The following is a 24,617-nucleotide window of genomic DNA, read 5'->3' on the forward strand; positions in this document are numbered from 1 at the left end:
CAGGGGCTTTAGGAACAGAACAACATAGGTCAGAAGCACTATGAAGTGATTCCTAAAATTTCTCACTGAGTGTTCTTCACCATTTTTAAAAAAGAAAACGTAGTACAGAAGTATTGGTATGTTCTTACGGTGAGGGTCGCGGCAGTGGGGAAGCTGAGGCTGACGCAGCCCCACTCCTCCCAGCCAGCGACCCCTGCTGGCAGCTGGCTTGCCTGCCTACCGCGGAGCACCCCACGAGGCTCACACTGGGCTCCATAGGGTGTAATCGGCAAACACAGAATTATGTTGCAAAACTGCAGGATTAAATTTTTTAAAATGATAATTCTTACCAAACAAATCTTTACAATAAATACAATAAAGGAGGTTTTTCATGTTGAAATGAAGCCCACAATCCATGTGAAAAAACAGGATTACTAAAGATTATTATATAAAAATAGAGAATGAGCATATTTTCTTAGATTCAAAAGCAACTGTGTACAAATCTTTCACTTGTTTAAAAGTATGTGGTGAACGTTGTGTTCTCTTCAGGGAAAGTCTTTTAGTTTTATGATGGTGTCACATTATTGTCATTGAAGGTATTTCTTTTTCAGTGCCAGGGATTAACTCAGGGCAGCCTGTGTGCTGGGCAGGTGTTCTGACGCTGAGCTGCACCCGCCCCACACAGCTTCCGCCTTCCCCTTTGGGATTGACCAGTGGCCGTGTGGAGAGAACCTGACTTCCATGGGTTGCTCTTGTACTGCTACCTTGATTATTTCATTTACTACTTGTAAAATTTTTTGTGTGGCATATTTTGGGTTTTCTGTATAGAGAGGATTATGTAATTTCTTTGTTGGTTTTTTTTTTGGTACCAGGGATTGAACTTGGGTCCGTGTGCTTGCGCAGCAGGCGGCGAAAGCACTGCTAAATCCCTGACCCTGAGGATTATGTAATTTCCGAAGAGTGATAATTTTACTTCTTCATGTACAATTTCAGTTAATTTCATTTCACTTTCTAGCCTAATTTCTCTAGCTATAACACCCTGTACTATGTAAAGAGAAGTTGTAAGAATTATTCTTGGTAGAAAGTTTAAAAAGCAGATAACACAAATGTGAATTTCAAATATATGTTAACATGGTTAATACAGATTTATGCCTATGTCCAAGAACACACACAGCAACAAATGCTGGCAAAAGTGTGGGAAGAGGAGCCCCTTCCACACTGTGGACATGCGGACCAGCACAGGCACCGTCAGAATCAGCATGGGGATTCCCAAGGACCAAACCAGAAATTTCTTCTGAACCAAGTGTCTCTCCCCAGGTCAGAAAGTGTGATCAGACTATGTGGTGAAACTATTATTAATGAAACTATTACAGTGAAAGACATTATATTAATTCCCCTCAATATACTGCCCCTTCCCTTTGAACACATTTATTCCATAGTTCTTGCCATTTTTTGAAGTGATTGTGAAAGTCTTCTTGTTTTATTGCTTGACTTCTTTATTTTATATTATGAAATAGTCTCAACTATAACAGATATTATACTTGCTATAATTATTTAAATTTTTTAATAATCCATGTTTGGAGTACAGGATGACTACATTCTTCATGGGGAGTTGGTACACGTCCATAACACAGCTCAGTTCTTCTTTTGTGCCCTCTCCTGCTCTCCCTCCAATCTCCTTCCATCTCTTCTTGGTCCCCTTCCCATTGCAATGACTCTGTCTCCGTTCTTTTTTTTTTCCTTTCCCTCCTCTTTTTCCTCCCTCCCTCCATCTCCTGATCCCCTTCCAGTTGGAAAAAGTTCTCCATAATCCCTATTATCTATCTTTTATTTTGCTCTTTCTTTATATTTAGGGGTTCTCACATAAGAGAAACCATGGAATATTTAGGCTTGTGTGTCCAGTTTATTTTACTTAACGTTATAGTCTCAAGGTGCATCCATTTACCTATGAATGGCTTAAGTTTATCCTTTATGGCAGAGTAGTATTCTACTGTGTATAAATACTTCATTTTCTTTATCCATTCTTCTGTTGATGAGCTTAAAGGCCACTTCCAAGATTTTAGCTATTGTGAATTGTACTGTTATCAACATGGGTGTGCATGAATCTTTGTAACCTGATATCTTTAACTCTTTTGGAAAGATACCTAGAAGGGGACTAGCTGGATCAAATGGAATTTCCAGTTTTAGTTCTTTGAGGAATCCCTATACTGACTTCCTTAATGATTGTACTAGTTTACATTCCCATCAACAACACAGGACCATCACACACACACACACACACCCCTGCCCTACCCCCCCATGTTATTCTTTAACCTCTTGATAATTGTTATTCTTTCTTGAGTGAGATGGCATCTCGTTGTTATTTTAATTTACATTTCTTTAATGACCAGCAGTGCTGAACATTTTTTCATGTGTTTATCGGCCATTTGTACTTCTAAGAAGTGTCTGTTTTAGTTGCCCATTTTTTGACTGGGTCGTTATTTTGGGGGGTCTTTTTGAGTTCTTTGTATAGTCTAGATGTTAGTCCTCTGGGGAATAGTGGGAACATTTTTTTCCCCATTCTGTAGGTTGTCTCTTCACTCTCAGCTGTTTCCTTTGCTGCGCAGAAGCTTTTTAATTTGATGTGATCCCATTTATTGATTCTCAGCTTGTGCCATTAGGGTTCCATTCAGAAAGTCTTGCCTACACCTGTGTCTTCAAGAGTTTTACCTGTTTTGTCTTCCAGCAGATTAAGTGTTTCTGTTTTAACATTTAGGTCTTTGATCCATTTTGATTTTAGTTTAGTGCATGGTGAGGTACATGGGTCTAGATTTAATCTTTCATGTGGACCTCCAGGTTTCCCAGCACCATTTATTAAAGAGGCTGTCTTTCCTCCAGGTTATGTTTTTGGCTCCTTTGTCAGAGATCAGATAGTTGAGTGTGCCTGGCTGGGGTTGTTTCTACTTTGTTTCTTCTTGGTCCACTGAGCCACATGTCTGTTTTTGTGACAGAACCATGCTGTTTTTATCACCGTACCTTTGTACTATAACTTCAGATCCGGTATTGTGGTGCCTCCTGCTTTGGTTTTGTTACCAAGGATTGCTTTGTTATTCCGGGTCTCTTCTGGTTCCCTAAGAGTTTTAGAATTGTTTTCTCTCGATCTGTGAGGAATGCTGTTGGTATTTTGATTGGGATTGCGTTAAATCTATAGACCAGTTTTGGAAGTATGGCCATTTTTACTATATTGTTTCTGCCTATCTAAAAATAAGGGTGTGCTGCCACCTGCCTCACAAGCACAAGGTCCTGAGTTTGATCCCCGGTACCAATAAAAAGGTAAAACGGTAAAAATAAAAACAGGGGCTATCTTTCCATTTTCTGATTTTTTTTTTTTTTTAGTTCTTTTATTGGTACATTTTAGGTACACAATTCGTTTACATTTATCATTGGGTGTTTGTACCTGTACATGATGTATCTTGGTTCTTATTTTTTTTCCCATTACCTGTGCGCCCTTTGCCCCCTCCACCCTTCCCTATTTACATAGATTTCATTTCCATTTTTTTTTCTTTTCTCATAGTTTTTCCTTTCGCTCTTTTCCTTTCCCCTTCCCCTCCCTTCACTCCTTCATCTTTGGACCTTTTTTCCTATTCTGATGTAGTTTTTGATCTCCCTTTTCAGAGTGATGTGATTTTCATTACAGTCTGTCACTTCCTTGGTTAGGTTAATTTCTTTTTTTTTTTTGGTTAGATTAATTTCTGAGTATTTAGTTTTTCTTGATACTATTATATTTTCCTAATTTCTTTCTCAGTGAGTTCATTAGTGTACAAAAACACTATTGATTTTTGTGTTTATATTATATCCTGCTACATTGCTGATTTTGGCTATTAATTCTAGGAGTCTTTTGGTGGAATTTTTTGGGGTCTTCTGTGTAGAAGATCATGTCATCTGCAAATAATACTAATTTGACTTCTTCCTTTACTATATGTGTTCCTTTTCTTTCTCTTGTCTGATTGTTCTGGCTAATATTTCAAGGACTGTGTTGAACAGGAGTGGAGATAGTGGACTTTGTCTTGTTCCTGATTTTGAAGGTAAAGCTTTCAAGTTTTCCTTGTTTAATATGATGTTGGCAGTAGATTGGTCATAAATGGCTTTTATCAAATTGAGATAAGAGCCTTCTATATTTTTTTCAGGGTTTTTGTCATGAATGGACATTGGATTTTGTCAAAGACCTTTTCTGTGTCTATTGAGATAATCGTGTGGATTGTTTTGTTTGTTTGTTTGTTTTGAAACAGCCACACTGGCTTTGAACTATCAGTGATCCTCCTGCTTCAGCCTCTCGATTTTAGGTGTGTGCCACCATCCCCGATGATCTGTGATTTTTTGTCCTTGCTTTTATTTATGAGGGATTACATTTATTAAGATTTGTGTATGTTGAACCATCCTTGGCATCCTTGAGATGAAGCCTACTTGACCATGATGTATGATCTTTTTGATGATTTGTTACATTTTTTTTGCATCTGTGTTCATTAAAGAGATTGGCCTATAGTTCTGTTTTTTTGGCTAGATCCTTGTCTGTTTTTAGAATCAGGGTAATGATACCTTCCAAGACTTTGGAAAGTCCAAGTCTTCCAAGACCTTCCCTTTCACTTTCATTAGAGTTTGAAAAGTCCTGGCATTAGATCTTCCCTGAAATTCTTGTAAAATTCAGCAGTGCACCCTTCAGGACCTGGGGTTTTCTTAATTGGTAGGTTGTGTTGTTTTTTTTTTAAATTATGGCTTCAATTTCATTGCTTGTTATTGGACTACTTAGGGTTTTAAAAATCATCTTGGTTCTGTTTTGGTAGTTCACATGTATCTAGGAATCCTATTTATTTCTTCTGAGTTCTTCAATTTATTGGCTTACAGGTTTGTGAAGTAGTGGGTTATAATCTAGATTTTAGTGATGTCATGATTTCACCTTTTTCATTTCTAATTGCATTGATTTTCTTTCCTCTTTTAGTAAGATTGGCTAAGGATTGGTCTATTTTGTTCTTTCAAAGAACTAGCTCTTTTTTTTTTTGGTACCGGAGATCGAACTCAGTTCCTTACGCTTCCGCAGCAGGCAGTGAAACCACTGAGCTAAATCCCCAGCCCTAAAGAACTAGCTTTTAATTGAGTCTTTGGGCTTTTTTGGGAGGGAGGGTTGTTTTCATTAATTTCATTAATTTCTGCTGTGATGTTTATAATTTTTCTCCTTGTACTAGCTTTGAGTTTGAATTGTTCTTGTTTTTCTAGGACTTTGAGATACACCGTTAGGTTATTTGGGCTTGCTTTGTTTACTTCCCTCTTAGGATGACTTTCATTGTGTCCAGTAAGTTCAGGTATCTTGTACTGGCATTATTGTTTGACTCTAGGAACAGTCTTATTTTTTACTTGATTTCTTCTGTGACCCATTGATTATTCAAGAGTATATTGTTTAGTTTATGTGCATTTACATAATTTCTGTGGTTTCTTTTGCCATTGAGTTCTAGTTTCATTGCACTATAATCTGATAATATGCTTGGTATAATTTCAATCCTTTTGCATTTCTCTAACATGTTTTATTGACTAGGATGTAGTCTATTTTGGAGAAAGTTCCATGTGCTGCTGAGAAGAATGTATTTTAATTTTTCTGTGTTTTAAAATTGTACAAACAAAAATATGCAAGATTTCTCTACCTGCCATCTAAATTTGTAAAGACCAGTGAAACATAGATGCTGCAGAGCAAGATTTCCCTTTTTCAGAATAGATGCTGGGGATTTAGCTTAGTGGTTTTGCCACCTGCTGCGTAAGCTCAAGGACCCAAGTTCGATCCCGTTACCAAAAAAAAAGTACTCCAGAGTAGCTTTCAATCTGATTTTTTGTTTTGTTTTTGTTTTTTGTTTTTTTTTAGACAGGATCTTGCTATTAGTTCAGGCTAGCCTCGAACTCCTGGCAGTCCTCCTGCCTTCCAAGAAGTGCTGGAATTATAGGCATGTTCCACCACATCGGCTATCAATCTGATTTTTTTTTTGTTTTTTGTTTTTTTGGTACCGGGGATCGAACTCGGGTTGTTGCGCTTGTGAGGCAGGCGGCAGAACCACTGAGCTAAATCCCCGGCCCCAATCTGATTTTTAAGATATGTTTATCATGTACCTTTTATTCCTCAAATGTATGCACACCCATAATATTGAGCATTGCTTTTATATCTTAATCTTCTATTATATTATACAATTCCTTCAGCTTGCTTTTTGTAATAAAAATGATGTAGATCTGATGTTTTATTTTCTGTATTTAATTCCTTTAAATTCACATAGCCATCTTTTATCCAATCTGCTTATCCATGCTAAGGGTTTTCTTGGGTTTTGTTTCACACCTGGTTCTTCCTGCAGTGACTGTCAGTCAGGATTCTCCAGGTGGAGCTGATGGAATGTGCGTGAGTATGTGCCTGTGTGTGATTTCGAGGTTTATTTAAAGTTGTGTATTTAGAGGTTGGCTGCTTGTAGGGCCTGGCACATCTGAAATCCATAGGGCAGGCCTCCAGGGAGGAGTTGCGACCTTACACTTTCTTTTCTAAAATCTGAATTTTTGCTCGTGGGGCCACCTCCATTGTGGAGAGTTGTCTTCGCGTCATCTCATTGTAGACGTTAACCTGTCTGATAAGTTCTTTCATAGCAACACATACTTTAGTGTTTGATTGAACAGCTGGGTGCTTACAGTCTAGCCAGGTTGGCACATGAAGTTTAACAGCAGAGCTGGGTGTGGGCAAGCATGTTGGCAGCCCTAGCGACTTGAGGCTGAGGTGGGAGGGCCACTTGAGCTCAGAAATCCCAGCCCAGCCTGAGCAGCCACGAGACTGAGTCTCAGAACAAACACAGCCCCCAGAACTGAGTGGCACAGTGGCATTCCAGGCTGTATTTTGAAGAGGTTCTGGCGTAGGGACTTTCAGATTTTAAAAGTCTCTACCAATGGTGTATGCATACACTGAATGAAACGTGCTGATATTGTCCATTCTTGAGGGTCTCGCTTTATAGTCCAGGCTGGCCTCGAACACAATGATGATCCTCCTGCCTCAGCCTCCTGAGTGCTGGGATCACAGGTGTGCAATATTCCATGCCCCGCTGGTCTTTTTTTAAAATGCTGATTAGGACCAAAAAACAGAGAATGAATTCCCATAGGTCTAACCAGCACTTTGAAAAAGCACCGCAGCTGCATGTGCACGCGTTTGAAGGAGTATCGGGTTACAGGCGTGTGCCCTCATGTCCGACTGCTGCAGTGAGGTGAAGAACGAGCACTAGTCCTGTGGGGCATCTTCCTGAGGAGCGAAGCTCCTGGCTCTGTCATTTGGCAGCGATCACTGTTTCCTTATGAAAAGCTGTGTGCTCTTCCAGAGTGACTTTACCACTTTGCATTTACCCCAGCACTGCGTGAGAGTTTCAGTGCTGCTCATCCTTGCTCTGTTTTAGACATCCTGTAAGGGCATTGCCTGCATGCTTTGGACCCTGGGTGGGATAGGCGCGTCGTGGCTTTTCTTTGTGACTTCAAGCATGCCACTGTTCACATCTTTGGCCTGGTCTTTACAAGTTGGATTATTTAATTATTGAGTTTGAAAGTTCTTTATGTATTCTGGATGCACATCCTTTTTTGGACATGTGATATGCAAATGTTTCTCACAGTTTGAAGTGTATCTCAATCGTGTGTGCAGAGCAGAAGTTACTAAATTTTGATTGAGCATAGCTTATCATTTTCTGTGGAAGATGCTCTTAGGGACATATCTAAGCACAGTTTTCCTAAACCAGATACACAAGAGACTTTCTCCTGTGTGTTTTTCTAAAAGTGTCAAATTTTATGTACAAGATGCATTTCAAGTTGTGAGGCAGACTGAGGCTCCCTTTTCCTTGCATTGGAGTCTTATTCAGGCACCCTTTGTTGAAGAGGACACTTCCTCCACTGGATTCTTGCAGCACCTTTGACCTTTGTCACACATCAGCTGGCCATGTTTGCATGGGTCTGTTTCTGAAGTGTCTTTTGTTTCTTTGATCTCTGTGTCTGTTTCTTTGCCAGTACTGTACCAACTGTGCCTTTATGTAGGAAGCCTTGCAAGAGGGCAGTGTGAGTCTTCCTGCATTGTTCTGGTTCTTCCTCTCCTTTGTCCTGCCTCACCTCCATTTTATCTGTCCTTTTGTGTATTTATATCAGTATGGACTCATGAGTTGTTATTTTGTTACTATCATTTATATCCTTGCTCAAATCCTTCTGGATTGGACCTGGGGGGGATAGATTCTATTGTTCTTTGAACTTTTTTTTTCTGGTGTAACAGAATATTCCAGGATCATTTTGTAATCTTGCTGCCCCAGTCCTGGAATAAACCATTTCTTTCTTTCTTTTTTTTCCTCCCGTACCAGGGATCCAACTTGGGACTTTGTGCTTGCGAGGCAGCCCCGGTGCCAATGAGCTAAATCCCCAGGCCAATAAACCATTTCTTTAAGGAGTCCAAGTTTATTTTATTGGAGATTGGTGGTTAGCAACCCTGTCTGGGAGTTGTGTGCTTGGAGTTGCTGGGTTGTCCGTCATTCCTCTGAGGCCTTCCCAGTGGGCAGAGAGAGGGGATGAATGGCTGCATGCCTATGCTGAGCGTACTCTGCAGTCTTGTTGATGCTGCAGACCATGAATTCACAGTTACTTTGATTCCTATCCAGCACTGGAGAAGTCTTTCTAAAAGCCTTCCCATTTTCATATTTATAACTCTCACTCAGCATAACTATTTTGAGATTCATTTCTGTTCTTGTGTGTTTAATTCATTTTCCTTTTATATTGCTGAGTTATATTCTGTTGCATGGATATGCCACAATTTTAGCAAATTGTGACTTTCCCCAAGAGTGATACAGTGGACCTTCGAGTTATGACCAGCCTGACATATGAACAACTTCGGTTGTGGTGGAATTATAGTTTTAATGTAGGACCAAAGTTTTGAGTTACAACCCGAATACTGGCCACTTGTGATTCCAGATGGTCTCAGATACAGGTTTAACCCTTAAGAGAGCTCTGGAAGGGACCTTACAGCATCCTCTCCTGTGTGGGGTTGAGAAATGCTGGGCCATTGTCTCTCTAAGGACACTGAGATCTGCCTGTGTACAGGAGAGAGACTCTGAAGGCTGTGTAGAGGGGCCTGAGCCTTCATTGACCAACTTGAGTTACAACCACCCCTCGGAAATGAATTGAGCTCGTAAGTCCAGGGTCCACTGTAATATCATTTCATATACCTGCCAGCAGTCTACAGTTCCACTTCTTCCAGATTTCAGTATTATCTGTCCTTCAATTGTATACTCTTTTGTAGGCAAGTTATGGAGTCTCCAGCGGCTTCAGGTTGCCTTTCCCTAATGGCTGATTTTGATGCCTTTTCATGTGTTTATTTGCTGAATATTTTCTTTGATGTTGTGTTTGTCCCCTCTAGAACTCAAGTGACATTTTATTATCCAAACATTAGTGGTACAGGGGAAGAATGTAACTCCCAACCTGCTAGATGTCAGATATGCCGAGTTTGTGTTCCCTGAAATCACAGAATGAATTCTAAGGAACAGCGGAGGTAAAGAGCAGGAAAACTTTATTGAGAGATAGCTTCTGAGAGACAGGAGGGTACCTGAAAGTAAGTTGCCACGGACCCCACTTCTCTAAGAAGGTTTTACAGACCAAATTCACAAGGTGGGCACAACATGTTTCAAAACTATGATCAACCAGTAAGATTACAAGTATAGCCACTTAGGTAATATTGATCCAGTGGGGAGGCAAGTCATGCAGCAAGGGTACATGGAAAGGTCAAAGACATTCTTAGGAACAGATGGGTCGGGAGGTCCTGGTCACCCACCTGGGTGACTGATGTCTATCTGGACTTTACTGGATGAAGGGACCAATTATAGTGAAGCTCTTGAGTCTTTTGTTACTTTCCAAAGATGCTGTTTTAATCAGGTGCAGTACACCTGGAATTCCCAGCTACTGGGGAAGCTGAGGCAGGAGGATCACAGGCTTGGGGTCAGTGTGGGCAATATTATAGTGAGCATGTACCCCCACACACACACCAGAAAAAAAAGCCATTTAAAATGTTGTTGTTCCCAACAGTTGTACATGTTAACAGTTTGCACATGTAAACATGTTGACCTATTATTAACAATTTTAAGATGCATTTTAGGAGTTTCTTTTTCTGGTTAGATTTTTTTGATACTGGGGATAGAACTCGGGACCTTGCGCTTTCGAGGCAGGCAGCGGAACTGGTTAGATTTTTTTAATGGTTATTCTTTAATAAGGCTGTTGAAAGAATCCTTGGATCACTGTTGTCAAGTCACCAGGAAGTTAATCTGGTAGAGACAGCAGAACGTGCTAGCCTTGGGGGACCCTGGCTGCACCTCTTGAGAGCCCTCTGGCCCCTTAAGCCCTCGCCCAGCACATGGCAATGACAGTTACACCTGCCTTGCATGCATCTGTGCGTTCTGTGAATCGCAGGCGAACAGGAGTCCTGGAGGTAGACCTGCTGCAGTGCCCTGGCCACCCCACCCTGGCTCCCCAGGATGTCAGCGTCTCCCACGCAGCCTCAGTGAAGGGGTGAGGTCGCTGTAGTCTGAGTCTTACAAGACCGGAGTGTTGCTGTTACTGCCTGTTGTATCTGCTAAATTGTAATGAGAACTCTCTCTTCTCTTCCCCAAGCCAAACTGGCAAGGCGCAGTCAGGAACGAGACAATCTTGGCATGTTGGTCTGGTCGCCCAATCAGAACCTATCGGAGGCAAAACGTAAGTCCCAGAGCACCTTGCTCCCACCTTCCTCTGCAGCGCGGCCAGAATCCCACATCGGTTACATTCTCTCACATGGTCCTTGTACAGTAGTGTGAAGAGTTTGAAAATATGTGCTTCCTAACTCTGGCCTGTCACCTGAAAGATTGCTAATCTGTGACTTCATAACTTCCTGTTTTCCAGTGCTGTGTATCAGCTAATACCAAAGTCTAGGAGAATCGTTCCAAGTGCAGAGAGAGCTACAGTGCAGCACGTAGCTCCACTAACTGAGGCTTTCAGATTGACAAAGACTAAGAGTTGAACAAGTTTTAATTTGAAGGATTACAAAGGGCAAATGTGTTTTTGGGAAAAATCTTTATTATGTAAGACTTGAGCCTGGCTGGAAGCAAAGCATTTGAATTGGGTGTTTGACAGTATTTGAGATTTTATTAGGCAAATACTATATCCTGAGCTACTTTTTTTTCAAGGTAGGGTTTCTTTAGCTGTTAGTAATATTAATTGTATTTTCTGTCCCTGCTGCTCATGATGCCATGCCAGATTAATTTTATAGCTGCTGTATTACCCTAAGTCCTTGTCATTTTCAGGAAGTTTTTTGTTCTTTTAAAGTTTTTTGAGATAGGGTCTGGCCATGTAACCCAGGCTGCCTTGATCTCCCGGCAGTCCTCCTGCCTCAATCTCCCCAGTGCTGGGATTACAGGCGGGCACCCCCTGCCCGCCAGCCTTGCCGTTTTCAAAGTCCTTATTTCCTTCATCACTTGAGGGTAGACAGAGCCTCCCTTTGCTAGTTTTTCAATGGAGCCCCATGGATGGAATTTACAGAGTTAACTCTGAAATCACATGCAGCATTTTGGGTATGATGTGTATTTTTTTGGAGAAAAAGACTCTGGATTCTTGAAGAGATCTTTGACAAATATGCAGGCTAAGAATCATTGTTCTGAAGGTGGTGGTTTTAGACATCCATCAGTGATGTTCGTAAGGAGTCTGGTATGTTCTCATTAAAAGCTGGAACTCTTAGGCTTTAACCAGGATTTCCCAGATCATGTTTTGCCCTATTAAAATAGGTGTTAATACTTTCCAGTGCCAAACAGCGTTGAGCGATCACGTGTAGTGAATATTCAACATCTGCGTTAGCATATTGAAGGTGCTAAGAGCTCATACATAAAGAAGCACATTTCACTTTGACCCAGAGGGATCCCTTTTTTTTTTGTACAGTCCCTTCCACAGAGCATGAGAAATTCAACTACTCTTAGTAATGCTAAACTTAGCAATAAAAAAATTCTTTCCAGTCTGATGTGATTTTTTAAATATCTTAATCTCACCACCATCACTCTGCTGTTTTATGAGTTTATAAGAACAGCATAGCCTGTAATTTTAGCACTCTGGGAAGCTAAGGAGGATCCCAAGTTTGAGTACAACCTGGGCACCTTGTGATTTACCGAGACACTGTCTCAAAATAAAGAAGTATCGCCGGGTCTGGTGGCACACGGCTGCAATCCCAGCACTCAGGAGGCTGAAGCAGGAGGATCACTGTGAGTTCAAGGCCAGCCTGAACTACATAGCAAGACCCTGTCTCCAAAAATAAATAAATAAAATCAGTAAGAAAGGGCTGGAGATGTGGCTAGGTGTGAAGGCCCTAGAATCAATCCCCAGTGTCACACTAAAAATAAGAACAAAGACCAGAATATTAAAAGAGGAGCATTGCTATTCCTGATGCCTTTGTTGTGCTTGAGAAGACCTTTCTGAGCATTTCCTGGTCCTCCCCTCTTCTCTTTGAGCACTTGCAGTGACTTACAAAAGCCCTCTATGCCAATTTTTGAACATGTTGTCCTTTCTTACAGAGAGCTGAAAGTCTGCCTCTCGCATTTGTAAACGTTGCTTTCTGAGCTCTGCCGAATGGGTCTGCTTCATCTGCATCTCTTGGTTGCTCTGTCATCCTGTCCCCTCTGCTGCCTTGTTTCATGTCTCGGATAGCTGGATTTAGGGTTCCTTGCATCTCTGTGCCTTCCTGGATAGATCCTGTGCCCGTTTCTAGTTGTGGTACCCAAAACTGGGTACTGGGGAGCATTTGCTGAGCAGGGTGTCAAGCACTGCCAGCTGTCCCTGTGCCTGCAGCCTGTAGTCGCCACGGTAACCAGTGGCTGTTCCTGTCCCATTGGGTAGATAGATGGCTTTCCCCAGGTCCGGGAAGCGCGGGAGCTCGTGTGGACCGCACGTGGGTGCCTGCAATGCTGTCCAGTGCCCTGACACCTGCACCTGCCTCCCAGAGAGGCTGAGTCACCCTGGCAGGATGGCACAGCAGGGCAAGATTGTATTTGTCTCTTCTGCCTGTTTGTATTACCTACCAGAGTCTTTGGAGTCAGATTTTAATTTTAATACTTTATTTTTCTTAGACCTAGAAGAAAAGAGCAGAATACAGAAATAGTTCATGGTTTTTGTGGGGTTTTTTTGGTACCAGCGATTGAACTCAGGACCTTGTGCTTGCAAGGCAGGCGCCGGAACCACTGAGCTAAATCCCCGGCCCCAGAAATAGTTAATATTTTTAAGAAGTGGTTTTTGTATAAAATAAATTTGCAGTTTTACTGTAAGCTCTGCCTAATATTAATTAAAACTTTAAAACCTAATCTAAAAGTAACATATACTGTTGAAAGCTTGAAAAACAAAAGAAAAAAGTTGACCTATTTTTCTATTCAAGATACTGGTAAACATTTTGTAATGATTCTTCTGATCATTTTATCCTGTGCATATTTATATAAATGAGATGGTGGTTAGTGTTGTCCTGAACACTAGCCCAACATTTTCCACATTGTTAAAATGCCCTGTAACATTTTAAATAACTGTACAATACTCCATCGTATGGGTGAGTTAACATGTTTAATCATTCCTCTGCTGAAAGTTTAGGTTGTTTCTAATTTATTGCTGTGTAAAAGAAGGCTGTAGTGAAGAACTGAGTCATAGAGCTTAGTCCTGTTTCTTACATTATATTCCTGAGAATAGAGTTACAGTTAGGAGGAGTTCGCCTCCTTGTTCAGGAGCAAGAAGGTGAAGTGCTGGGACCCCTCCATGGGAACTGGGTTTCTCTGGTGGGTGAGTGCGTGCAGCAGTTTGGCGTTGTGCTGAGTGGCGGCTTGGTGATGTCACCACATGGGACACAGCAAGACAGCAGAAGGCCTTCACCATCTATCGTCGCTCCCTCAGCTCTTCCACGCAGACAGGCGAAAGAAGTCTTTTCTTCTTGACTTCCTTCTTTATTTTGAAGGGATGTGAAAGTCTTGGTTTCATCATTGATTTGGACTTTGGGTAGAAGTAGATTAGGGCAGGTATAGCTCTTAGCAGCTCCCCAGAAAGTCTGTTAGCCTTTTTCTCTTGGTTTGTTTCTTCTCACAGTGGGTGTTGAGATTCTGCCTTTCAGGATCACATAGGATTATTACAAAGATAAGTTAATTTATTTTGTGCCTATAAAAATAAATGCTGTTGTACAAAATTCAAATAATATGTATACTGTGGAGAGCAAAAGGCCTCCCATATCCATTATTTACAAGGCATGTATTTCTTCTGCAAGCTCTTCATCAGTTTATTCCTAAAAATATATCTAGGAGTTTGTTATTCAGCACATCTACAGTTAACTAATTTTTTACTGTAACAAACTGTGGTGCTAAACTGTGGTACCAACACCCAAAGTTAAAGGAGGAAAGTGTTATTTGGCTCACAGTTTATAGTGGTTTTTAGTCCATAACCTGCTGGCTCCAAAGCAGGGTGGCACGGCAGAAGGGCATCACAGAGAGAAACAGTTCATGGCAGGCAGAAGGTAGCGAAGTAGCAAAGAAACAGCAAATGACAAGTGATGACAGTAACCCTCTTCCTGTCCCTTATATTCTGTCCAGGATGTGTAATGCTCACATCAAGGGTGGGGGACCCCCAATCCTACCCAGAACTGTGCCAAACCAATCAAGGCACTAATTTAGTATTCACATACCCTTGATCCTAGCATCGCACACCCTAGACCCAGCCACCTCTGAAAAGCCCCACCTATGACAGCTTGAGGCTTTAGGGAAACATCTAGACATAAACCATAAGAATACCATAATTTAGTCTTAAAAAAAAACAACCCTACCTATTGATGGATACTTGAATCTTGCAGTTATTTTTAAAACTTTTTTAAAAAGCTATAGTAAACATTTTTACTTATTGTCACATGTAGACTAATGACATGCCTGTCAACACATATCTGTCGGTCACATACGATAATGGAGAACTGGGGCTGTAGCTCAGTGGTAGAATGTTGTCTGGGTTCAATTCTAGAATGGCCCACCAAAAGAGAATATATATATATATATATATGGATATATATGGATATATATGTATATGTATATGAACGATTGAAATAAGGTATAAGAAAGATAGGGAGCGGAACATTCCTGCATCTCATAGGTCTGTGGTGGTGCTGGTGTGAACGCGTCATGTGCGCGTCATGTAGCACGCAGGTCACTAGGGTGCTTGCTGGTGAGGTATTTACTATATTATGCTTTTAATTGTTGCTTTGTCTTTGTTTTGTTGTGCTGGGGATTGAACCCACGGCCTGTGGCACGCTGTGCAAATGCTCTACCTCTGAGCCACATCCCCAGCCCGAACTGCCATTTAAAGCACACTCACTCCTGTGTAAAACAGTACCCTGAAACAGCCTGCCACTTCACGGCAGAGCCTAGCACATCTGTGTGTACCAGTCTGTTGATTGCATCATTTTCCTGCGCTTGATTTAGTGCTGTGCTGTTTACCGTATGTCCGCACCGTCTGGGAGCCCACGGGAGCAGGCTGTCTATACTAGCTAGTTCTCATGGGTCCTCTCTGATGCTCCCACAGCAGAAAAGCCCAGTGACACATTTTCCAGAATGGACCCTTCATGTTAAGTCATAGATGATGTTGGGTGGTTGGTTTTTTGTTTTTGTTTTTTTTTTTTTGGTACAAGGAATCGAACTCAGGTCCTTGTGCTTGCAAGGCAAGCAGTGGAACCACTAAGCTAAATCTCTGGCCCTGGGTGGTTGTTTTTTAAAATAGACTTTTTTTCCAGAGAATTATAGGTTCGCAGCTAAAAATAGCAGAAACCTGAAAGGATCCTACATACCTCATACACCTGTGACTGCCCCGCTGCGGACAGCCAGGGCCCAGGCTGCCTCAGGAGAGGGCTTTGTCTCACAGGACCAGCGCTTGCTCTGGCTTCTCGCCCTGGTCCCTCTGAGCTCCGTCCTCCCAGCATGTTGTGGAGTGCAGGTTGACTTCTCACCTACCCTGTGCCCCTGAGCTTCCTGGGGAAGTAGCAAGGGGCAGGAGCTGGGCTGTATTGATTTCCTTCACTGAGGGTGACTTGTGCATGTGTCTTGGTCTTAGCTTTGCCCACTGTTCTGTTATTTTTTCATTGTTGTGGTTTTTTTCCTTATCTAGTGCCATTTTCATTCTTTTCTGTATTTCAGGCTCATGCGCTTATTACTCTTTTTTTCCCCTGGTACTGGGGATCGAACTCAGGACCTTGCACTTGCAAAGCAGACACGGCACCACTGAGCTAAATCCCCAGTCCCTCATGCACTTATTCTTTTTATTTTTTTATTTTTTTAATTTTTTTTTTGTACCTGGATCGAACTCAGGTCCTTGTGCTTGCACAGCAGGTGGCAAAACCACTGAGCTAAATCCCTGGCCCTATCATGCCCTTATTCTTGTAGGTAAATCTTATGGCATGAAGTCCTCCCCAAAAGTCTCTTGATAGAAGTTCCTTCAGTTTGAGTTTATTGATATTCATTTGCAGTTTTGTGTGCATTGGAGTGCATGAGTAGAGAGGGATTCAGGAAGCTTCTTTTGTTTTTTGAGACAGCGTCTCACTAGTTCAGGCTGGTCTCAAACTCAGTGATTCTCCTGCCTCAGCCTTCCAAGTGCTAGGATTACTGGTGTCTGCCAGTACTTCCATTGGGGAAGCTTATTTTCTAATGGCGGGGGAGGGGCATGTGAACAAGTAATTTCTATGTATTTTTTCTTGTTTGTTTGTTTTTGGTACCAGGGATGGAACTCAGGACCTTGCACTTGTCTATGTATTTTTTCTAGTTCTTCCTTTTTAGAAGCAAAAACACGAGGTCTATAGAGATTTAATCAAATGTTTTCATTCTCTCAGCTCGTTGGTAGCCAGGTTTGTGCTAGATCTCTGGTCTCCAGCCTGCGTTTACTGCATACATCTGCCTTCGTGTGCTGCTTCCCTTAGTAAAGGGTAATTGAATACTTAGAACATTACTGATATTACATGAGTTGCTTTGGGCTGTGTCTAAGTAAAAGTCATTTAATCACAGATACAACCTTTTGGAATACGCCTAGAAAATGTGCCTTTTGGAGACACATTTCATGTTGAAGCGATGTAAATAATTCTCAGTAGCATAGACGAGAGCACCAGAGTTCCGACAGAGTTCCCCAGAATAATCAGGGAAATTCCTGGATGAGACAGTGACCCGGGGTGTGGGGGACACAAAAATAGCCTGCTGTCCCGCAGCAAGCCCTGCAGGGTGGGAGGGTGTTCACTGATGCAGAAGGCAGTGGCCTCTGGAATTGCTTTGGCATCTGAGTCTCCGTGCCCTGCCTGTCATCCCACGGGCACAACAGAAGATCCCTGCTTCTCCTGGCTGGGGACTGGGGGAAGCTCGCCAGCCGGAGGGGCTCAGCAGGCAGGAGAGGTGGTGGCGTGGGGATGGGGACCCTCCTGGCGGCAACCACACTGTTCTTGGGAAGTGGGAAGCTAAGGAACCTGTCAGGGGTGTAGCTCAGCGGCACACTGCGTGCCTGGCAAATGCAAGGCCCTGAATTCAGTTCCTGGTACCAAAAAAGAAAAAAAGAACCACTCTCCCTTCGCTCCTGTCCCTTAGTGCTGCCTGCCATTCTGCAGTGTAGTCTCACCTGTTCACTTGTTGGCCCTGCGGGTCCCCAGGTTTGAGAAACCCCACTGCATAGCTCATCCTCCTCCCTGGTGAGAGTAAGAAATGCTGGGGTAGGAGGGGCTTTGTTGAGCACAGGGACAAGGCTCGTGTGCACGTGCTCGGGAAGGCTCTTTTCTGCAGGAGGGCCTGAGGTCTCTGGCTTTGGGGCCTACATTAGAGGGGTGGGGATTAGGTGAAAGCTCCGAGCAGGGCCTGGCGCTGCTCACCCACAGTCTGAGCACTTGGGAGGTAGAGGCAGGAGGGTCGCAAAGTTCAGCACAGCCTGGCCACTTGGTGAGACCCTGTCTCAGAATCAAAAGTAGAGAAGGACTCATTGTTAAGGCCCTTGGTTCAACCCCCAGTACCACCAAAAAAAAGAAAGTCATCTGTTCAGTTATCCTTTCTTTATCCTTTCTGTTCAGAGTGCGCACGACAGTAGTTTCTAGGTTGTGCTCCTGCAGTCTACTGTAGCAACATTCCTGGTGTCCATTTGGAAGGTTGACGGTCAGCTTTGAGAAGTCCATGCCAGATAATCTTCCAGAGCAGTTATACTGGTCTATAGCTGCTACCTGTAAAATACAAAGTGGGTTTGCTCCTCATCCTCTTCTGTAAGCGCTGGGGTGTTGGACAGTCTAGTGAATATGGTACTGTTTCTTCCTGTTTCCCAGGAAGTTTGCTACTTTTCTTAGTGTGATGATGACATTATGGTAACATAAAATACGCCTGCATTTCAAAAATACATGCATATTGACATATGTAGGAATGAGACAAAATAACTGACATTTACTTTAAAATTCTTTAGCAAATATAAAGCACATTTTGTGGTCAGCTATCCAGATTGGAATAGGTACACGGATTAAAGTATTAGCGCAACGTTGAATTTACTGTTCTGTGCTAATGTAAGAGATATTTACTCTTAGAAAGCACATGTTGAATATTGAAGAGACTGGGTCATACTGTATGAAAATTTACACTCAAATTGGGCCGGGAATTTAGCTCATAGGTTTCACCACCTGCTGTGCAAGTGCAAGGACCCGAGTTTGATCCCCGGTACCAAAAACAAAAAACAAAAAAATAATGTTCCATCTTGGAGCTTGATTTCTTCAGCCATGTCCGTTCCTGAACTTTGAGATTCTGTTTCCCTTACCGTAAACGACAGGAGCAAGCTGGAAGTGTCTCCCCTTCCCTCCTCAGTTCTGCAGGTCAAGTCTCCCAGTTAAGTGCACTCGCTGGCACTTCCGACAGTGCAGTTAGTTACCATGCAGTCACTTCTTTCTGCAGCCAAGAGGAGGAGAGCAGGGCGTTTCTGGGCAGCACCAGGAGCACAGTGAGTCTGAAGGTTGTCAGGTCCTTGGGAAAAAACTTGATGTGCAGCATTGATGCCGCCACCTTTTTTCTGAGGATTGAACCAGCGCCTTCGCACTGAGCTGCATCCCCAGCTCTTTTTGTTTTGAGACAGGGTCTCCGTAAATTGCCAGGCCGGGCTTCAGCTTGCTGTCCTCCTGCCTCAGTTTCCTCCAGTGCTGGGATTTCAGGTGTGTGCCACCATGGCAGGCTGACATTAGCTTATTGCAAAACATCACCCCACTGCAGCCAGCTTTCAGAGCTCCAGAAGAACCCATTTCTACAGCAGTGCTCATTGAAGATTTTTTTATTGGATGAGGAAAACAGCCATGCAAGATTCAAGCGCTGCAGGTGGTAGGCCCTGCCCAGGAAAGCCCCACCTGCCGCCCTCTCGGACACATCTGTGGCCCAGCTCCCCTGTCTGTGCTGAGACCTCCAGTGGAGGCAGTCATGTGTGGGAAGCGTGCTGGGGCAGAGCCTTATGTGATGTAGCCTCTCCGCCTCCTACAGCTGCCGAGGACACGCAGGCCCTGTCCTCGTGGGTCCCAGTGTAGCATGGACGGTGTGGGATGGAGGAGGTGTTGGGACCATGTCCAACTAGTTGCAAGTCCGGCCTCTGACACCGTCTGCCCCCTGCCTGAACCCCCGCAGGAGGAGGGCTTGAAAGCAGTAACGTTGTTAGCGAGCGGCACCCGCATCAGGGAGCTGGGACCCAGGGCTTGGCGCTGCCAGCCAAGAGAGTAGGGCCTCTGCAGCCATGGGAGGGGACCCCAAGGTAGAGCTCAGGAGCCCGCAGCACATGGTGTGTGTGGCCCAGCCCCCACCACTTCCAGAACAAAGCAGAAAAGGCCCATAAAGTTAAAGCCTCACATTATGTAGTAGTAACATAAAAGTGTGTTTCTTCCCATTTCTATGATTTTGATAATTTCATAATCTTTTTATTACCAAAACTTTAATGTTGTATACTTGGTGAGATCATCTGTCTGTGTTCATGCCAGGTTCTTGTCTCACTGTGCATCCATTTTCCTACAAATGAATCAAGTTTATCCTTTTTTAAAAAAATTAATTTTATTGGTACATTTAGGGTATACGATATAATGACATTGATCATAGGACATTTGCACCTTTACATAATCCATCTTGGTTCTTATTTTTCCCCCTTCCCCTGCCCTCCCTTCAACCCCTCCATCCCTCCCTATTTACAAAGACTTTGTTTCCCTTTTTTCATTTTCTCATATTAATTCCATTCCCTTCTTTTCTTTCCCCTACCCCTTCCCCTTTGGCCCTTTTCTTCCTATTTCACATTATCTATTATACCTTTTAGTCCTTATTTACACTTTCAGTTTCTCATACTAGAGAAACTATTCGGTATTTACACGTGTCCTATTTATTTCACTTGAGTATCGCCTCAGTGTGCATCCATTTAACAATAATGTTTCTAATTTCTCAGTTTTTATGGCTCAGTAGTACTCCATTTTATTAAAAAACCACATTTTCTTTATCCAGTCTCCAGTTGACGGGGCACAGTTTTAGCTATTACAAACTGTGCTGCTATAAATGGGTGTGCATATATCACTGTGGTATGATTCTTTTAATTCTTTTGGGAAGATCCCGAGCGGGGGAATAGCTGGGTCAAATGGGACTTCCAGTCCTGGTTCTTTGAGGTATCTCCGTACTGATTTCCACAGTGGTTGCACCAGTTTACACTCTCAACAGCAGTGGAGCAGGGTTCCTCTTTCCCCACAGCCCCACCAGCATTTGTTATTGGTTGATTTCATGATAGCATTTCTTTCTGGGGTGAGGTGGAATCTCAGCATTGTTTTCATTTGCATCTCTTGAATGACCAGTGATGTTGAACATTTTTTCATATGTTTATTTGCCATTTCTATCAAGTTTATCCTTTTTGTCAGAGTAGTAGTCTGTTGTGGGTGTATACTACATTTTCTTTCTCCATTCATCTTTTTTTTTTTTTTTTTTTTTTGGTACTGGAGATTGAACTCAGATCCTTGCGCTTGTGAGGCAGGCGCTGGAACCACTGAGCTAAATCCCCAGCCCCCATCTCCATTCATGTTTTAATGGACATATAGGCTGCTTCCAAGACTTAGCTATTATGAGTTGTGTCGCTATAAACATGGGCGTGCACGGATCACTGCAATATGATGTCTTAACTCTTGGGAAGATACCTAGAAGGAGAATAGCTGGGTGGAATGGAGTTTGCTTTATTTTATTTTATTTTTTTTTGGTACCGAGGATAGAACTCAGTTCCTTGCTCTTGCGCAGCAAGCGGCGAAACCACTAAGCTAAATCCCTGGCCCTGAGTTTGCTTTATTTTGAGGAATCTCCATACTGATGTCCATAGTGGTTCTACTAGTTTACACTCCCACCAGCAAGCATAGAAGGGTCCTTTTCCCCTACAGCCTCACCAGCATTTGTTATTCTTTGATTTCTTGATGGTGGCCATCTTTCTGCGGTAAGATGCAATCTCAGAATTGTTAATGACTTATTCTGCAGTTCAGGAAAGGGTCCCCCACCTCCACCCTACCCTGCTGCAGGTTCTTAGCTTCACATCATGGCCCAGAACAGCACCTCTGTCTCTCTGTCTGTCTGTCTCTGCATCTCTTTCTGTCTGTCTCCCTCCCTCCCTGCATCCCTCCCTCCCTCCATTCCTTCCCTTCCAGGTCAGGGAATACAGATCATGGTTCTCCCATCAGTTCACAGTGCAGAGCTAAGCGTATGCAGGAGGGAATGAGGATTGTGTATCTGCTGGCAAGAAGTCAGGAGACTCAATGCAGAAAACTATTGTGCTGGGCTGGGGATTTAGCTCAGTGGTTCCAGCACCTGCCTCACAAGCGCAAGGTCCCCAGCTTGATCCCCGGTACCAAAAAAAAAACCCCAAAAAGCTATTGTGCTCATTTTGCTTTGGGATTTTTTTTTTTTTATTTTGAGATAGACTCTTGCTGTGTAGTCCATGCTGGCCTTGAACTTGGAGCAGTCCTGCCTCAGCCTCAGAAGTGCTGGGATACAGGCATGGCTGCTTTGGGGATTTTTTTTTGGTACCAGGATTGAACTCAGATCCTTGCGCTTTTGAGGCAGTCAGCAGAACCACTGAGTTAAATCCCCGGCCCCTACTTTGGGGATTTTTAAGGAGAATGGTGCATGTCGTTTTGATTAGTCACAACTAAGTGGCATTCTGATGACTGGGAGACTGGGGGTCGCTTTCTGGGTGGATGCTGTACATATCCTGGGCATTCTCTTGTTAGGGAAAAACATTTACATTTAACATTTAAGAGTTTTAAGAATTGGTTGTGAAATATTAGCCCTGGAAGAAGCCTTTAGGGTCGTAGTAGTCCACTCTTATGCTGTTAAGGAAACTGAGTTAGAAAGGAGAGGGAGAAACTGCCCAGTCCTGAGGTGCATGCTGCCCGGGGAGGGCGGACGCAGGGGGGCGGGGTGGGGGCAGCAGCTTGTTTACAAATCACATCGTCTGCGAGTCCGGGTGTGAGGAGGGTGCAGTAAAACGTTATGCGCAGTGGGATTTTTAAGAAACAAAACCAGATTTGGAATTGGCGTCTTGGGAAAGCACGTACGTCCCGCCTGCCTTGTTTTCTGCGGAGGGAGCTTGCGGACGCTGGCTGTAGTGACATCTGGGCCCACCAGGTGGCAGACTTGTTTCACTTTAGTGCCACCCTGCCTTTGGCTTCTCAGCGAGTTGGTGATAACCTATTCCTTATTTAAATAATAAAAGGTTCCACGATGTTTGTTATAAATATATTTCTAAAATTTCGTGCGATAGTTTGAGTTATGAGAGAAGTTGCTGCTGTATCTCCTCTGCCTGCCTGATGCTTGCTTTTGTTAGGGTAGCAGGGTCCCGTCCTTAGCCCTGTCCTCGGCCACCCTCCCGCGTCAACCTCCATCTCCCAGGGCCTGGCGAAGGCAGGGTGACCTGAGCTTGAGGGCAGCACTGTTTTGCATCCCCCCTGCGCGGTGCCCTCTGAGACTCACGGGTGGTACAGCCGACTGCGGCCCGGATGGAAGCATGAGTGGGGGAGATGAGCGCAACGCCTGTTTCTCACCCCCCAGTTCTGTGCCCGCCTTTGCTTGCCCACGCAGTGTCTCTCACCCTGTCCTCCTGGCCTGGAGTGTGCTACCCTGCACGGCTCACCACCCGCTGTCCTCACGAGACTCCACAGACCAGGCCACCAGACACATTAGGGTGTTCGAGTCCCCTTCCTGCCACACGCAACTAGGTGACCTTGGCCGAGGCCCAGCCCTTCTTTGGACCTCAGTTCCTGCGCTTGTGAGTGGAGGATTAAAGGGTAACCCCCACAGAGAGCTCAGAGCTGCGACTGCCACTGACTGCTCCACTGCTAGCTGCCATTATCGTTCAGTCCCTGGAGCTGTTTAGGGATCTTTCTTTTTCCTTGGTTCTTGGTGGGGTTGGTTTGTTTGGGGTTTTTTGATACAGGGTCTCGCTGTGTTGCCCTCGCTGGCCTCAAACGTCCTGAACCCAAGTGATCTTCCTGCCTCAGCCTTAGGGGCAGCAGGGGCTACAGGTGCTACCACACACCCTGCAGGAGCTTTCCTTGTGTCAGTGTCATCCCCGTCACACACCAAGCACTTGTTCTCCATGCTGGCCTCCACCTGTGCTGCTGCTTTGCGTGCTCATGTCCTTCTGTGTGTGCCTTGGGCCCCTGCAGGACACCAGTTTGGCTTTGTCTTTCCAGCTTGGCAGGTATAGAGCAGTAAGTGTGTGGGCTTTAGGGATTTTATACGTTCTCTTTTTCTCTTTTTTTCTTTTTTGGTACTGGGGATCAAACTCGGGTCCTTGCAAAACTACTGAGCTAAATCCCCGACCCTTTCATACGTTCTCTTGACAAGCGAGATCTTACCCTGTCTTTAAGTAATGTCACATTTACCTGTGCCTGCCATCGTGATGGGTTCTTGTCTCCTAAAGCTGTGAAGCCAGTCATAGTGCCATGTGCCCCTAGTCCTGATGACATGGAAGGCTGAGGCAGGAGGGTCACTGGAACACAGGGGTTTGGGGGCATCCTGCGAAGCATGGTGAGACCCTGTCTGAAAAACACCAACCAAAACCAGAGTCCCAGGTTCACACAGTCCATGTGCTTCTGTGGCCATAGCTGCACATAATGTGTCTGTGTCCATCAGCAGAGAGATTAGCCGACTCTCAGTGGATGTTTAGTGAGGGTTGTCGAGTTGTGCCAAATCACATTGCACACCAGTGCAGCCGTCCACAGATTGGAGTGCAGTGGACCTGCTGATGCCTCCCCGCTCACCCCTGTGTGCCAGGCACTGAGCCCTGGCTGGGCGTGGCACTGGGAGCGCTGGGAGCTGAGCTGCGTGGTCTCTACCAGCCAGGCAATGCATGGCCTGCAGTGCCTCTCACCAGGCTGGGTGACCGACAGGGCAGAGCGGGGCCTGTGCTGTTCCCACTTTCTCCTCCTGCACCGCCTGCAGCACCAGTCAGTCTGTTTTTCACAAGGGCAGCTGGGAGCAGATTTGAGTTTTTCAGATTGAAAGCTTACTTTCACTTTACTTAAGGGAATCCTGTGGGAGGTGGTGACAGATGCACAGGTT

At 43.9% G+C, this 24,617-nt stretch overlaps 1 protein-coding gene and 1 pseudogene across 3 annotated transcripts in view; both read left to right on the plus strand.

Moving 5' to 3' along the window:
- Positions 1–10,644, plus strand: part of LOC147822878 (tRNA (uracil-5-)-methyltransferase homolog A pseudogene) — a 34,150-nt pseudogene extending 23,506 nt beyond the window's left edge. The window contains exon 1 of the transcript XR_015445183.1: positions 1–10,644. This exon is cut by the window's left edge and continues 23,506 nt beyond it. The product of XR_015445183.1 is annotated as a tRNA (uracil-5-)-methyltransferase homolog A pseudogene (transcript).
- The window catches only part of Rcor1 (REST corepressor 1), a 105,108-nt gene that overhangs the window by 57,709 nt on the left and 22,782 nt on the right, over positions 1–24,617 (plus strand). For both annotated transcript variants that reach the window (XM_004836914.4, XM_087195612.1), the window contains exon 3: positions 10,651–10,734. In XM_004836914.4, coding sequence (XP_004836971.3) covers positions 10,651–10,734 — 84 coding nt within the window. The remainder of the gene's footprint in view (positions 1–10,650; positions 10,735–24,617) is intronic.

This window comes from Heterocephalus glaber, unplaced genomic scaffold, assembly GCF_053883595.1.
Source record: "Heterocephalus glaber isolate CG9 unplaced genomic scaffold, H.glaber_assembly_v1.0 deba00001608, whole genome shotgun sequence".
Lineage (NCBI taxonomy): Eukaryota > Metazoa > Chordata > Mammalia > Rodentia > Bathyergidae > Heterocephalus > Heterocephalus glaber.